Here is a 13,087-nt window from a genome sequence, read left to right on the forward strand (position 1 = left end):
GGGCGGATCAATAAAGAAGACAATCTTCTGAAGAGCAGAAGTATCTCTTTGGGAAGAACTTTTACATATTGCACAGGCTTTAGTAGAAATTGGACCACTTTTCTGAGAAGAACAGACAAATTGTGATGTACAATAGATAGGAATATCCAATATATGTGCTCCTTTAGGCATCTCCAAAAAAATAACCTTATATGGGAATTTTCTTTCAGTATTCCTAACTAAGATCACTTTAACACACACACACACTCATTCATTTATTCATTATCTGTAAGCGCTTATCCAGTTCAAGGTCGCGATGAGTCCAGTGCCTACCTGGAATTATTGGGCGCAAGGAGGGAATACACCCTGGAGGGGGCGCCAGTCCTTCACAGGGCAACACACACATTCACTCACACACTCACATCTACGGACACTTTTCAGTCACCAATCCATCTATCAACGCGTGTTTTTGGACCGTGGGAGGAAACCCGGGCATCCGGAGGAAACCCACACAGACACAGGGAGAACATACTACACTGATCACAGACAGTCACCCGGAGGAAACCCACTCAGACACAGGGAGAACACACCACACTCCTCACAAACAGTCACCCAGAAGAAACCCATGCAGACACAGGGAGAACACACCACACTCCTCACAGACAGTCACCTGGAGGAAACCCACGCAGACACAGGGAGAACACACCACACTCCTCGCAGTCACCCTGAGGAAACCCTCGCAGACACAGAGAGAACACACCACACTCCTCACAGACAGTCACCCGGAGGAAACCCCTGCAGACACAGAGAGAACACACCACACTCCTCACAGACAGTCACCCAGAGGAAACCCACTCAGACACAGGGAGAACACACCACACTCCTCACAGACAGTCACCCGGAAGAAACCCATGCAGACACAGGGAGAACACACCACGCTCCCCGCAGACAGTCACCTGGAGGAAACCCACGCAGACACAGGGAGAACACACCACACTCCTCACAGACAGTCACCTGGAGGAAACCCACGCAGACACAGGGAGAACACACCACACTCCTCACAGACAGTCACCTGGAGGAAACCCACGCAGACACAGAGAGAACACACCACACTCCTCACAGACAGTCACCTGGAGGAAACCCACGCAGACACAGGGAGAACACACCACATTCCTCACAGACAGTCACCCGGAGGAAACCCACGCAGACACAGGGAGAAGACACCACACTCCTTACAGACAGTCACCCGGAGTGGGACTTGAACCCACAACCTCCAGGACCCTGGAGCTGTGACACACACATACAATACTACATCTATTTTCTATATCCAGGTAGTTGGCAAGCCCCTGTCCTGGTTGTGTGTGTGTGTACTGCTTCTAGTGTGTGTGAAGAAGTGCTCACTAATGTGTGTTTGTGTGTTCACTAACATGGACGAGTCAAATTCAGAAAAGCTATTTCCTTAAGCGATCAATAATAATAATAATAATAATAATGTGTTTCTAATATCTATATTGTATTTTCTAAGAACAAATGTAATAAAGTAACTTGTTAAGAGATTGACATTAAATACATTTGTTAACGACTAGCTGGTAGTTTTCTTTTGAATTTAGTATCAGTAATAAACAGAATATTACTATCATTTCTGGAAGAAAATAATGGTTATTGACATTAGAAATGTAATGGCTCTATTGTTCAGCGCTGTGTTACATTTATAAATGGTTTAATTTTCAGTATTTTATTTTCCAACTTTGTTGGTTTGTTTATATTTAAGGGCTTGGTTGGTAGCTTTTGACCAAGGCTCTAAACGCAACATTTGGATTCAAAATCTTGTAGACTGACCAATACAGAAGATTACTAAGATCAAAGAAAAATTGTGTACCTTTGATTTTTCATTAGACCCTTCCATTCCTCAGAAGGCTTTCAAAAGAATTTGAGCACTTAAACCTTGTTTTCTCTTTTTACACAGTTTTCTTTTGTTAATGAAAAAATACTTGTTCTGTTTCTCTGGCATTACATGCTTTTGAAGGATAAGGATTTACGTGCCTTTTTTTCTTCATTTTCAATTAATCTTTGTGGAAAGATTTCCTGGAATGTAATCAATATATCCCAGGGAAATGAAAACAAGTTTAACTTAAACTTTACAACATTGTTCATGACTCAAGGTTGTTTTGCTGAATGAAATACAACAAAGTCCTTTGCTGTTCCAAGGAAATAACCAACCAAAAAAATGTATATAGTATGATCATTTCCAAAAGAACAAAGACAAAATCTCCATGAATTTGACAAAGTGGCGGATGCACTGAATTTTTTTGTTTTGTTTTTTGTATATTTTTTGTAGCATTTTCATCACAGTTCATTAGAATTCAGTGCTGCTAGATCGCATACAGGCTCCAATGATGTGGTGAATATTCATCTGCTCATTATTCCAAATAGCACTTTTTGTTATCTTGAGTGATCTGCAGCTTCTGGCCCCTGCTTATGCTTCCAAGCACCACAAGGTTTCACAGTGAATAACAATGAACTTCAAACTTTATATCAGTTCTAAATTCAAATTCAAAATGCTTATGTAAATCAGAGCATGAAAATCAGATAAACTAATTTTACGTACAGTGATAAAACAGGCAATCACATATGCATTTTGTATTATACATGTTCAGTATGTTTTTAAAATTAATGCATTATTAAGAGTAACTTGTAGGAAATAGGTTTGTTTTTTAATGTGTATATATATTGAATACAATTATACAGTCATTTAACTTTAAGTTTAAGTTTTTTTGTTTGCTTGTTTGTTTGTTTGGGTTTTTAGCTATAATTGAAAATGCTGCAAATGAATCGCTCTTATTTGGGAGAAAATAAGACATGCAAAATTAATAACAATCCAATTACTATCTGCTATGAAACCATCAGTGAAAGCTTTTATTTCTTTGTTTCTGTGTAAAGAAAAGTTTTTATACAACGGTTGGATCTTTCTGATTTCATTTTCTAGTACACTGTTGATCAGTTCAGTATTTTAGCGAGGCCTTAGTGAGATGAGCATTTAATATTCAGCCCGCTTCTCTCATTGAGAATGGAATGGAATGCCTTCCCTGATGGTGCAATTATTGTAGATAATGAATTGTATTAATTTAAACATAGAGATGTTTATTTGTGCTTTTGATTGAATTTGTCTGCGACATGGAGGAAATTTAACAAAGTTCAGATTTATTGAGTGTGGAAAATGTACTGCATATTGATATTGAAATTATTGTTTGTGTTCCAAAGCTCTTTTATTGTGTGTTCATAAAGATTCCATGTGACGGCAAGGTTTTCAAAACTCAGTTTAAACAGTGGCAAGAGATTAATTTTTCTTGACAAGTGCAGACTCTTTATTAGTCTCCGAAATACAACAAATATGTTCTAGTGGTTCAGTGCTGTAATGTTTTTTTTTAGCTTCACACTCTTAACACTTTTTGAAATGAGAAATTAAATATATGGAAAGACATAAAATGCTTTAATGTGTGTTCCATTGCACTGCCTAACATACTAATGGCCTAGTTTATATAAATGGAGCCAGGAAATTCAACCAGCACTGGAGAAGTGAGTCCTGCACACAGTGGCAATTTTTCACAGTAAAGTGATAAAAATCCCTTTACATAACTGTGAAACAACTTTCTTCATATTTGGCCTGCGCTCTGATTTTCAGTCAATGCCAGGCAGATAAGAATTAATTAGTAAAAATGTTCTCTATATAGATCTCCCTTTCTTTCACCAAGTCAAATTGCTGGGGGCCGACCTTGGGTTTTTCCTGCATTATTGATGGCACTAATCTAGAACAGCAGCATAATTAAAAGAGCAGAGTGGAATGGAATATTAACAAAGCAAAATGATGTACTAGTGTCTGACATGTGGGGTGTAATTTGGGATGAAGATGTTCATTAAAGATGCCGTATTTTGTTTAACAGGTTTGCTCTGTTTTATTTGATCCAGGTCTCTGCACATGCAGTGGGAGAGAGTCAAACTGCCGTCAGATGGGGACAGACACCCATTAACCAGTCCACACCGTGGGACACAGATGAACCCCCAGCTAAACAGATGAGGGACAAAGATAATACAGGTAAAGGATGGCAGTGTGTTTGGGATTTAAGGTAGAAATATCCCTAACATTTAAATGCTCCTGTTCTTCATACTGGACATGGAATTGGATATTTTCTAAACAGTGGTGTTGGCCTTGAGTATTGCCCTTAATGTAGACAAATACCAATAAAATCATATTTTTATTGTTTTCATTTTAATATTTTTTTTAAATTGGTTAAATTTTAATATGGTTCTTGGAAAAATACTTTCTAACTGGAGTAAACATCCTCAACACATCTATAACCTAAAAATAAAAATGTAAACATATAACCACACTAGGTTTGTTGACCCCTGACTTAAAAACTTAAAAACAAGTATGGTCTCCTCAGTTTAACTGAACAATGTCATATCAACCTCCTCCCCTCAGGTCCACTGTGGCCTCCTGCAGTAGCCACAGTCACCCAGGCAAGTCTGCTGACCCACACCTATGGCATGCCCCAACCTGCAGCCTATAGCCAGGGTGTGACTGTCCAGGCGCCCATCATTGGTGCGACTCCTGCTCTTCAGACCCCTGTGCCCCCTCCTCATCCACTCCTGCCCACCCACTATCAGCTTCCCCAGCCCCCCTCACAACCACTGGCCAGCATGGTGCTCAATGTGCAGAGCCAGCCACTTGGCATCAGCAGTCTGCCCCCCATCGCCATGTCCCCCATGCCCGGAGTATGCCAGGTCACCCACCCTGTCCACACAGTGCTCGGTAATGGTCACCTGGCCCATCCCATGGTGCAGCCATCCACCACACTAGCCAGCAACAACCTCCCTCTGACTAATGGACAAGCAACCACACAGTCCCATCCTACCACTGCTCCCAGCACTCAGGAGACCACCAATGGACTGCAGATGCTCCGGACTGTTGGCATGGGGAAGTATGAGTTCACAGACCCTTATCACCCAAAAGGTAAAGCACCCTGAGGTTGTATCCAACTTCTATTTAGTTATCGTTTGTTTGGTTTTTTTTCTGGTGATAGTGTTGAAATAATAACAGAGAAATCTCACTATCTGAGCTGGTATAGCTGATCTTGAACACATTTATTACTTTCTTGACTATCGCCCTCAATAAAGGCTCTCATTCATCACTTTCTCCAAGTGGATGGGGTTATTTTTCTTTCCCACTTGTTTTCCTTTCTTTTTTTAATTTCAACTTATACAACATGGATAACTTTACAGTGGCTTGCACACTTTCAGAAAAACTGTCACTGTGGTGGTACTTTTAATTAGGAAACATCATTGTACTTTATTAATTTATAATTGTAGATTTTAAAATGGTGTCAATTTCATACGCTACATTTCATCTCCACATAACATATTATGTTTTCTTTATTTATTTATCCAATTCAATAATAAAAGTCCTATTCCCTATTGTTCTGGAGAGGAGAATGTAATGTACCTTTAGGGAACAAAGCTGGACTAACATCACTGTCGTACCTTTAGCGACCAATGATGTACCTCTACCGCACTTTTTTTCTGAGAGTGTATTGTGTGATATTCGTCAACACGCTCAGTTAACAAGATCCTTCATTACTAATGAGTCTAACATCATTTTAACGCTGGTGGGCAAACAGTAATAATTATCTTATTCTGTGGAAGTTTTGATTGAGGCTGCAGTGAAGGAGAACCTTGGGTAACTGTCAACGATACGTATGCTATATGTACTCACTGTAGCATACTAATTGTATTTCTACTGCCACTGTGTGTGGCAGCTTGTGATGCAGAGCAAAGAAGGACAGATTTTTCCATTCCATCTTTTATCCTGGAAAGTTTAAATGTATTCAGTCTTAGCCCCTGTTATACAAATGGAAAGCAGTTGGTTCTGAAATAAGTTCAAGAGAATGTATGGCAGCACTTGTATGTGTTTTTGGCTCACAGTGAAATCTTTTAGATATTCTGCTGAGCTACAGGCAAAAAATCTGTTCAGCTGCCTCCCCTTTAAATTGCATGTCATGTTGCATCACGAGAAATATTAGTCTTCTATAAAAAGGGGAGTTGTGAAGACTGCAGGAGAAGCTTCATTGTCCACTTATCTTCCTGTAATTGAGAATGTAAAGTGCCTTCAAAAGGTCAGTAAAATGCCCATTCATGAATTGTCACAGTGACAAGTCCCTTAACTAAAGAAACAAACAAATGTAGTAGACCAACAGAATTTAAGTGATTATTTCACTTAAATATGTTATATTTTATAAAGCACATATTAAGGCACTAATAATGTTATATTGTTGTTATGTAAAGCACAAAGTGCAAACTCATATATTAAGCTTTTTTATTTTTGCACAATATACTCTTTGAGACAGAGTTTTGCAAAATGCATACTTCAAGCATGAATTATTATATGAATTTATTCATATAATTGGCAACATCTCATACCCAAATGTCCTAGACAACCACAGCAGCCAGAGATCAAAAATAAAGTATTAGTGCTGGCAAAGTATTAGTTTTATCATTAGGCACATATCCTGAAATATTAGGAACTTAAGCAAGAAACTCACCAGACCTAGATTTTTTCTGAACAGAATATTGCTGGTTATATAATATAGTACTACAGTGTTAATCTAATTCATGATTCCTGCTTAGTAGTTTGCTTCAACAGGGTCTTAACAAAGAACTTAATACAATTATTTGTGACTTTGATATAACAGAACTCAGTTACCAGAACTAATACATGTCAAGATTCATTAAACCTTGGGAATCAACCCTTTAGAAATGTCTTATTAAAGCCTTACTGAGCAAAGAATAAGACCTGGACATCAAGCAACGCATTCTGCCATTCGAAGCCAGGGATCTGAGAGCTGGAGATGATTTGTTCGTTGACAGTGATACAGTTCATATCTTAACTTCATTAGCAGTAGCGTAGTAAACCCATTTTGCAATTTGCCTTTCTCAACTCTGCTTGCTGTGATTGAATGTAGTGTGCACATCGCTCATTTATTTGGCCGATTGTCCATACTTCCCCTCAGTGTAGAGTGTGGCCTTCATTAATAATATTCAATCCTGGTTCATAATAGCCTGTACGTTTGCAGGAGCGAGTTCTACCTCTGACAGTTCCAGACTGGGGTGAATTATCATAGCCGTGTATTTATAGCGGCACTCTCCAAACAGGAGCTGCCTGCTGGAGGCTGGCGGCAGCAGCCATTAGGATTCAGCTCTCCGCCCCTGCGCTCTTCAGAGAACAAGAGAGACATCAGTCAGCCCCTGACCCACTCCCCGCCACACCAGCAGTGATTAGTGCTCCTGCCAGCCGCAAATCATACACATCTCATGAGATTAGCCACGAAAAAGCCATGATCATTCACATTCTTTTTAATCAGAGATGTATTAAAGTGCTATCTGTTGTCTCAAAAAGAAAACCATCAAGTTGGTATCAAAGCATATTAAATGTTTATACTGCATTTTTATTTCATGAATTAGAGTTTCTAAATGGTCTTAATTTGGATGTGCATTTCTAGGTACTGCTTTTACATCACAGGGAGATACTTTAACCTTTAAACAGTTTCTCATTACAGTAACATAAATGGTAATTTTGTTGAAACAGGAGTGAATCTTCCATAGTGCATCATTCATAATAAGAAAGGTTTCTTGGCAACCATATATTTAAGAGTGAGGAATATAGATTGGACATTTTTAAATGCAAAGATTTTAGACAATATCTAAACAAGGTTTTTACATTTTTAACCACCATTCATTCCTTAATCGATGCAGTCCCTATATGGAAACTAAATGTAAGAAACATTTCGTTTCCGTATTACATCTCAAAAACCATGCCATGTGCATATATTCATTTATTGTTCCTACAGCAGTTCAGCTCCTCTCATTCATGGTCAAGTTATAAGGAGTGTTTCATCAAGAGCTGCTCTTTGTATAACAGAAATTTACATATATCAGTGTTAAAGCAATGGTAACAATCTGTAAGAAAATGATTGCACATGAATTCAGAATGATTTTATTATATAAACCCACAAACCCACATTTTTAGTAGACCTCAGGGAAATCAGTCCAAACAAACTGTAGAATACAGGCCCTTTAGTATGGCCCCTTTTAAGTGAGGCATACGCTAGATTGAATAAAGTAGATGTGAGACACAGCTTTTTCTAATGAGGCACAAGGTAGTCTATTCAAATCTCTGGTTGTCGGCCAGTTTCAGACACTATCAGCACTTAGTGGAAAGCAGAGTGGTTTTGATTTTGGCTTTTTTTTTTTTGCAGGAATAATGAAGGAACGCCTTAATGTCATTTCTTCTGCCCCATTTCAAACCAACAGTCAGCTTGTAATTCAGTGAACTAATTTAAATTACCCTCCCCTCTTTCTCCTGCCATTTTCTTTTGGGTCAAAGTCAGTTTGAAGGAGTGTGTAACTGCAAGAATGACCATGATTTGACATTGAATTTACTTCAAGGTGCAGCATACATTATATGCACACACTTAAGTGACTCTGTGCTCTCATTAATTTAACAGGTCAAATGCCTGTTCTCTGGAGAAGCTTTTAAAACTTCAATGACATATGTGTTAAAACATTGTTTGCTAATTTATCATATGAACATGGATAGTTCATCTAGTTGACTTTGCATTTGACCAGTTACAGTTCTGTGTTTGCCATAAAAATATTTGTATTCAGCAAGAAAATGCTGAAGCTGCATAATGTATGAAGATTCAAAGGCGCATCGAATAAAATGGTGGAAAAAAAGAAACGTGGCACCAATAAGCATCAAATCCGTCTTTTTTTCCTGAGCTTGTAATCATTGCCCTTCTTATCTGCAGACACTACTTTGTGGATAATTGGGGTGAGAGGAGAGAAAAGAATAGCCTCATTCAGTGGGTTCTGAGGCTCTTTGTGTGCAGAGTTTGCATGCATTTATTCTGACTTTATTCTCGCCTGTGTCCTACCAGTGAGAGTGCTCTTGAGTACGCTTCATCTCATATCTGTACTTCCATTGTTATCAGTTCAGGGGGCTTTTGTGGTGGAAGGAAATATTTCACAAGCTTATGCCACACTTTATTTCACTAAAAGCAGAACCAGCTCTGTGTAGATTATGTCCTAGTCTAGCCTGGAACTACACTAAGTTTATTCACTGACCATTCTTAAAAATAAAGATGCCAAAGAGGATATTTTTCACAGAACAGGAGCTGGTCAGTCAGAAACATTTCTTACAAAGAAGTTATTTTGGCCTATCAGAAGGTTGATTTAGCTCCCTCACCCCTTTTCCCTGGCTGTCTGAATCTGTTTTTCTGACTGTCATTGAGTAGCCTGTAGAATCAAAGCAGAAATGCTAAGCCATGGCTTATTTTGCTCATGACACATCTTCTAGGCCCAGACATGTTAACAATGTTAAAAAATTGATTTTGTGCACTTTACTCTGGATATATTTGAAAACATTATTATTCATCTGCCTTTTTGTTGTTGTTTTTTGAACGGTATTGTGCTCTCCTGTTCACACAGAATTGGTGTTTTAGGTCACCAAAAAAATAACAAAACAAACAAAAAAAAACCTTTAAAGCTCTGTTTTTAGTGTGGTCAAGGGGATAGGAAAGAAATGCGAAGACCGTGAACATGCCAGTGCCAACTGACTGAAAATGCCAATATGAAGTGCGTGCTTGTTGAAGTGTGTTCCTGACTGAGCCTCCTTCCAAACTAACAAAGTGGGCCACAGGGTTTGAGTCTGTTTGTGCTGTGGTTTGGGGATTGTTTCCAGCTGAATTTGCCTTCACTTGCATGTTACACTGCAGTTCAGAGGCACCATAATGCACCCACCGTGTTCTGTAATTTTAAATCAATCGACCCAAAGGTACAAAACTTACGATGAACTGTGATTTTTGGACCAGGCCTGGGCAGAGTCACAGCTGATGTGAAAGTTTTAAGAAAAATTGTCACTGCTGAAGAGAACATTTTCACGTTGGTATGGTCTAAATTGTCCGTGTGGTGTGAGTGTTTTTGAGTTGTTCTAGAGTTTTTTGGGGTGTTTTTTTGGCAGCCAGAAATGGTTTCAAAAACCTGATGGTGTGGAAAAATGCATTTTTGAAGAAGAAGAAACGAGAAGTTATGGATATGTGTGGATGGGGCCTGAGGGTGGTTTTCAAATTGAAACATACAATCTAATTTTGTACAATAACCTTTTGTAACATGAAGTCGTCACTAGCTACAGTACAGACATAAAAAATATAGATATAATTAACAGTTTAGTTCATCGCTGTCCTTCTGGCCATTTCATTATCATTATAAATTCGCCATAATTAAATCAATTTCCCAGTAAGTCTTACCTGGTAAACTAGAACACTGTTAGTTTTCTCTCTATGAAATATGTGTGTGAGGATGCCAGCGGGCAATAGGACTGAAGGGGAAAGGGTTCTTCACACATTTCTTGATTGATGATGAGTTGGAGAGGTGATCTTGGTCCAGAACTATTCATTCAATAGCAGTACAAGACTAATAATGTTCTCATGGACCAATGTCATCAAATCCTCAATGTTCTGAAATCTAAGAGTGTTCCCAAACAGGAGGGACAATGTTTCTATTTATAACCCTTCATTTCAGAGGAAATTGGACGAGTGGATTTCTACAAACACTTGTTCTTAGAGTCTTTATAGTGTGTTTTTGTCAGTGTGATATGTCAAATTAAAGGGCCTCCACATATTGTAAAGCTGTACCATATAACAATACACCAAAGCCAAAAACATTTAGGAACATCTTTATTAAATATTTTGATTCTGATATATTTCAGAACACCTTAGATCAGAGGTTCCAAACTTACCAGACTTCAGATCAGTACGGAGCCATTGGTCATTTGGTACCAAGCAGCAACAACGGCCAAAAAATTAATGGGAAAATAGCAACAAAAACATTGAACTTTAAAAGTATTACCATTCTTATATTTTGATATAAACTTTTCACAAGACTTACGATTAAACAAATATATGTTTTTTTGATTTTTAATATATCAATCTACTACATCATGTCTCCAGCTTTCTGTACTAAGTTGAAATCAGAGCCTTGAACTTGACACAGTGATGCTGAAGATACTGTTGCCTTTTACATCCACATATTTCTTTGAGGAGGAGCTTTTTAATGACGTTGTTATATGGCATTGTTTTCATTTAAAGCAATAAATAAAAAAAATATTTTAATAATAATTACTTAGGGAATTTCTTTTAATAATTTATTTTTAATATAATAATAATTACTTAGAACTTTCTGATAGGCCGAAGCAGTGATATTGTGCTGAAACACAGAGTAAACTTAAAATGCGAGTACAAATTTATTTTGCAAAAGAGCCCCATGGAAAATGTACTCACATTTAATTTATTGAGACTATAGAACATGTAATAACACCCTACACAACCCCAACATTCCTTCCCCTCCCTTGGAGCCAAAAATCATCAGTCCAGTGTAAGGGAAAACATGATGAACCCATCACATTTTCAAGTTAATACCAGTCCTAGGCCCATCACAGAGTTGATTTTCATAATTTTGGATCAGTCATAATGATCTCTTTTTGCAATGTAGGAAGAATGTCCTGTGCTATTTAATAATTGGTCAACCTCTAGAGAACAATGACCCACTTAAATAGAAAATAATTAGCTGCCATGCTATTCACACGCTCGAGTCAAATTAACACGGAACATTTTGTGCAGATAATCACACATGTCCCTTTTCTTGTTAGCTCAGTTAGATGCCAGAGAAACAGCTCTAGGCACGTCATGTACAAGCCTAATAATACAGTGCGTCTCAAAATTAAGGAAAAAGAAATGTAAGGAAACATCCGTATTTAAAAAAACAAATACTGATCCAATTTTAGGCACACGCTGTGGGAGGAAGGACCAAACATGTTAGGCCATGGTTTCCCTCATCTGCTGCAGCTTTGTGTCTAAAATTGGATCACCATTTCTTATATGGGTGTTTTCTTTTATTTTGAGACGCACTGTAGAGAGAACCCACACTCTGGCTAATTATTCAGATGAATATAAAATGAAGGGCAGCTAACACTTTACATGTTCCATTGTCTACAATATACTGTGGTACACAAACATCTTGAACAGCCATATTTTATATTGGTATGCAGCACGAGCACATAGATTCTTATCACGTATGAATTCTTGCATGGTTCTTGCTGTTGTGCCATTTCGGAGGCCTTCGGACTATGCAAAGTACTTCACTGACAAACAGTAAACAACTTTAGAAATGTTAGTTATTGTCAGTGCTTTTACATCATTGTTTTGCTTGTTTATGTACTCTGTGAGTTTTTGTAACCATTAGCGTCCCAACATATAGAGCTTAGATGGGTATAAACATGTATAAGATTTTCAGTCTCAGACAAGGTGATACTTTAGAAGCAAGACAGACACGAATGCCGTGGCAGAAGAAGGAATGAGAGATACAGTACCCTCCATAAGTAATTGGCCATTGTTGTTGCCTTGGTTTTGGATTCCAGTGTAGTGCATTCGATAAAAAAAAGTGACTTCTGAGATTATTTGTATCTGTATTGGCTGAAACCTAGCAAACATCCAGACAGACCTTGGAAGAACTATGACTACATTTACCATTTATTCATAGAGAAAACTGGTAAAGTCTGGAGTACTATTTGTCACATAGCCATAGATGTGTCAGAGTTTACCATGAAAAGAATACACCAGCATGACCTCAGACAGAAAACTCGCTATAAATCCTTCTATCAGACAATTATCAGTTCATCCATCAATTATTTAATATTTCTCTAAATAGCCTAGAGTTTAAGTTAATTTGTCATGTGCTAATTAAATATAAATGCTGTAAACAACACTATGAATATTGTCAAATTAAAGCAGTTTATAATATTGAGATTGATTTTCACCTCACACATCCCATATGGTTTATTATCCACGCTTCCTGACACAAATGTGAATAAACTTCTGGCTACCTTGTGACTAAAATGTAGTTTTAGATATTTGTTTAGAGAAATTATTTCTCTTTCTTTCTTTCTTTCTTTCTTGTTCTGTTACTTTCTACAATCACATATTTTGGTGTATAATCACAT

The 13,087-nt window shown here is 37.9% G+C and overlaps 1 protein-coding gene across 2 annotated transcripts in view; it reads left to right on the forward strand.

Annotated features, from left to right (window-relative positions):
* Positions 1-13,087, forward strand: part of LOC136694496 (kelch-like protein 29) — a 106,680-nt gene that overhangs the window by 38,516 nt on the left and 55,077 nt on the right. For both annotated transcript variants that reach the window (XM_066668124.1, XM_066668115.1), the window contains exons 4-5: positions 3,946-4,072; positions 4,460-4,990. In XM_066668124.1, coding sequence (XP_066524221.1) covers positions 3,946-4,072; positions 4,460-4,990 — 658 coding nt within the window. The remainder of the gene's footprint in view (positions 1-3,945; positions 4,073-4,459; positions 4,991-13,087) is intronic.

The sequence above is a fragment of the Hoplias malabaricus genome, chromosome 1, assembly GCF_029633855.1.
Source record: "Hoplias malabaricus isolate fHopMal1 chromosome 1, fHopMal1.hap1, whole genome shotgun sequence".
In the NCBI taxonomy this organism is placed as follows: Eukaryota; Metazoa; Chordata; class Actinopteri; order Characiformes; family Erythrinidae; genus Hoplias; species Hoplias malabaricus.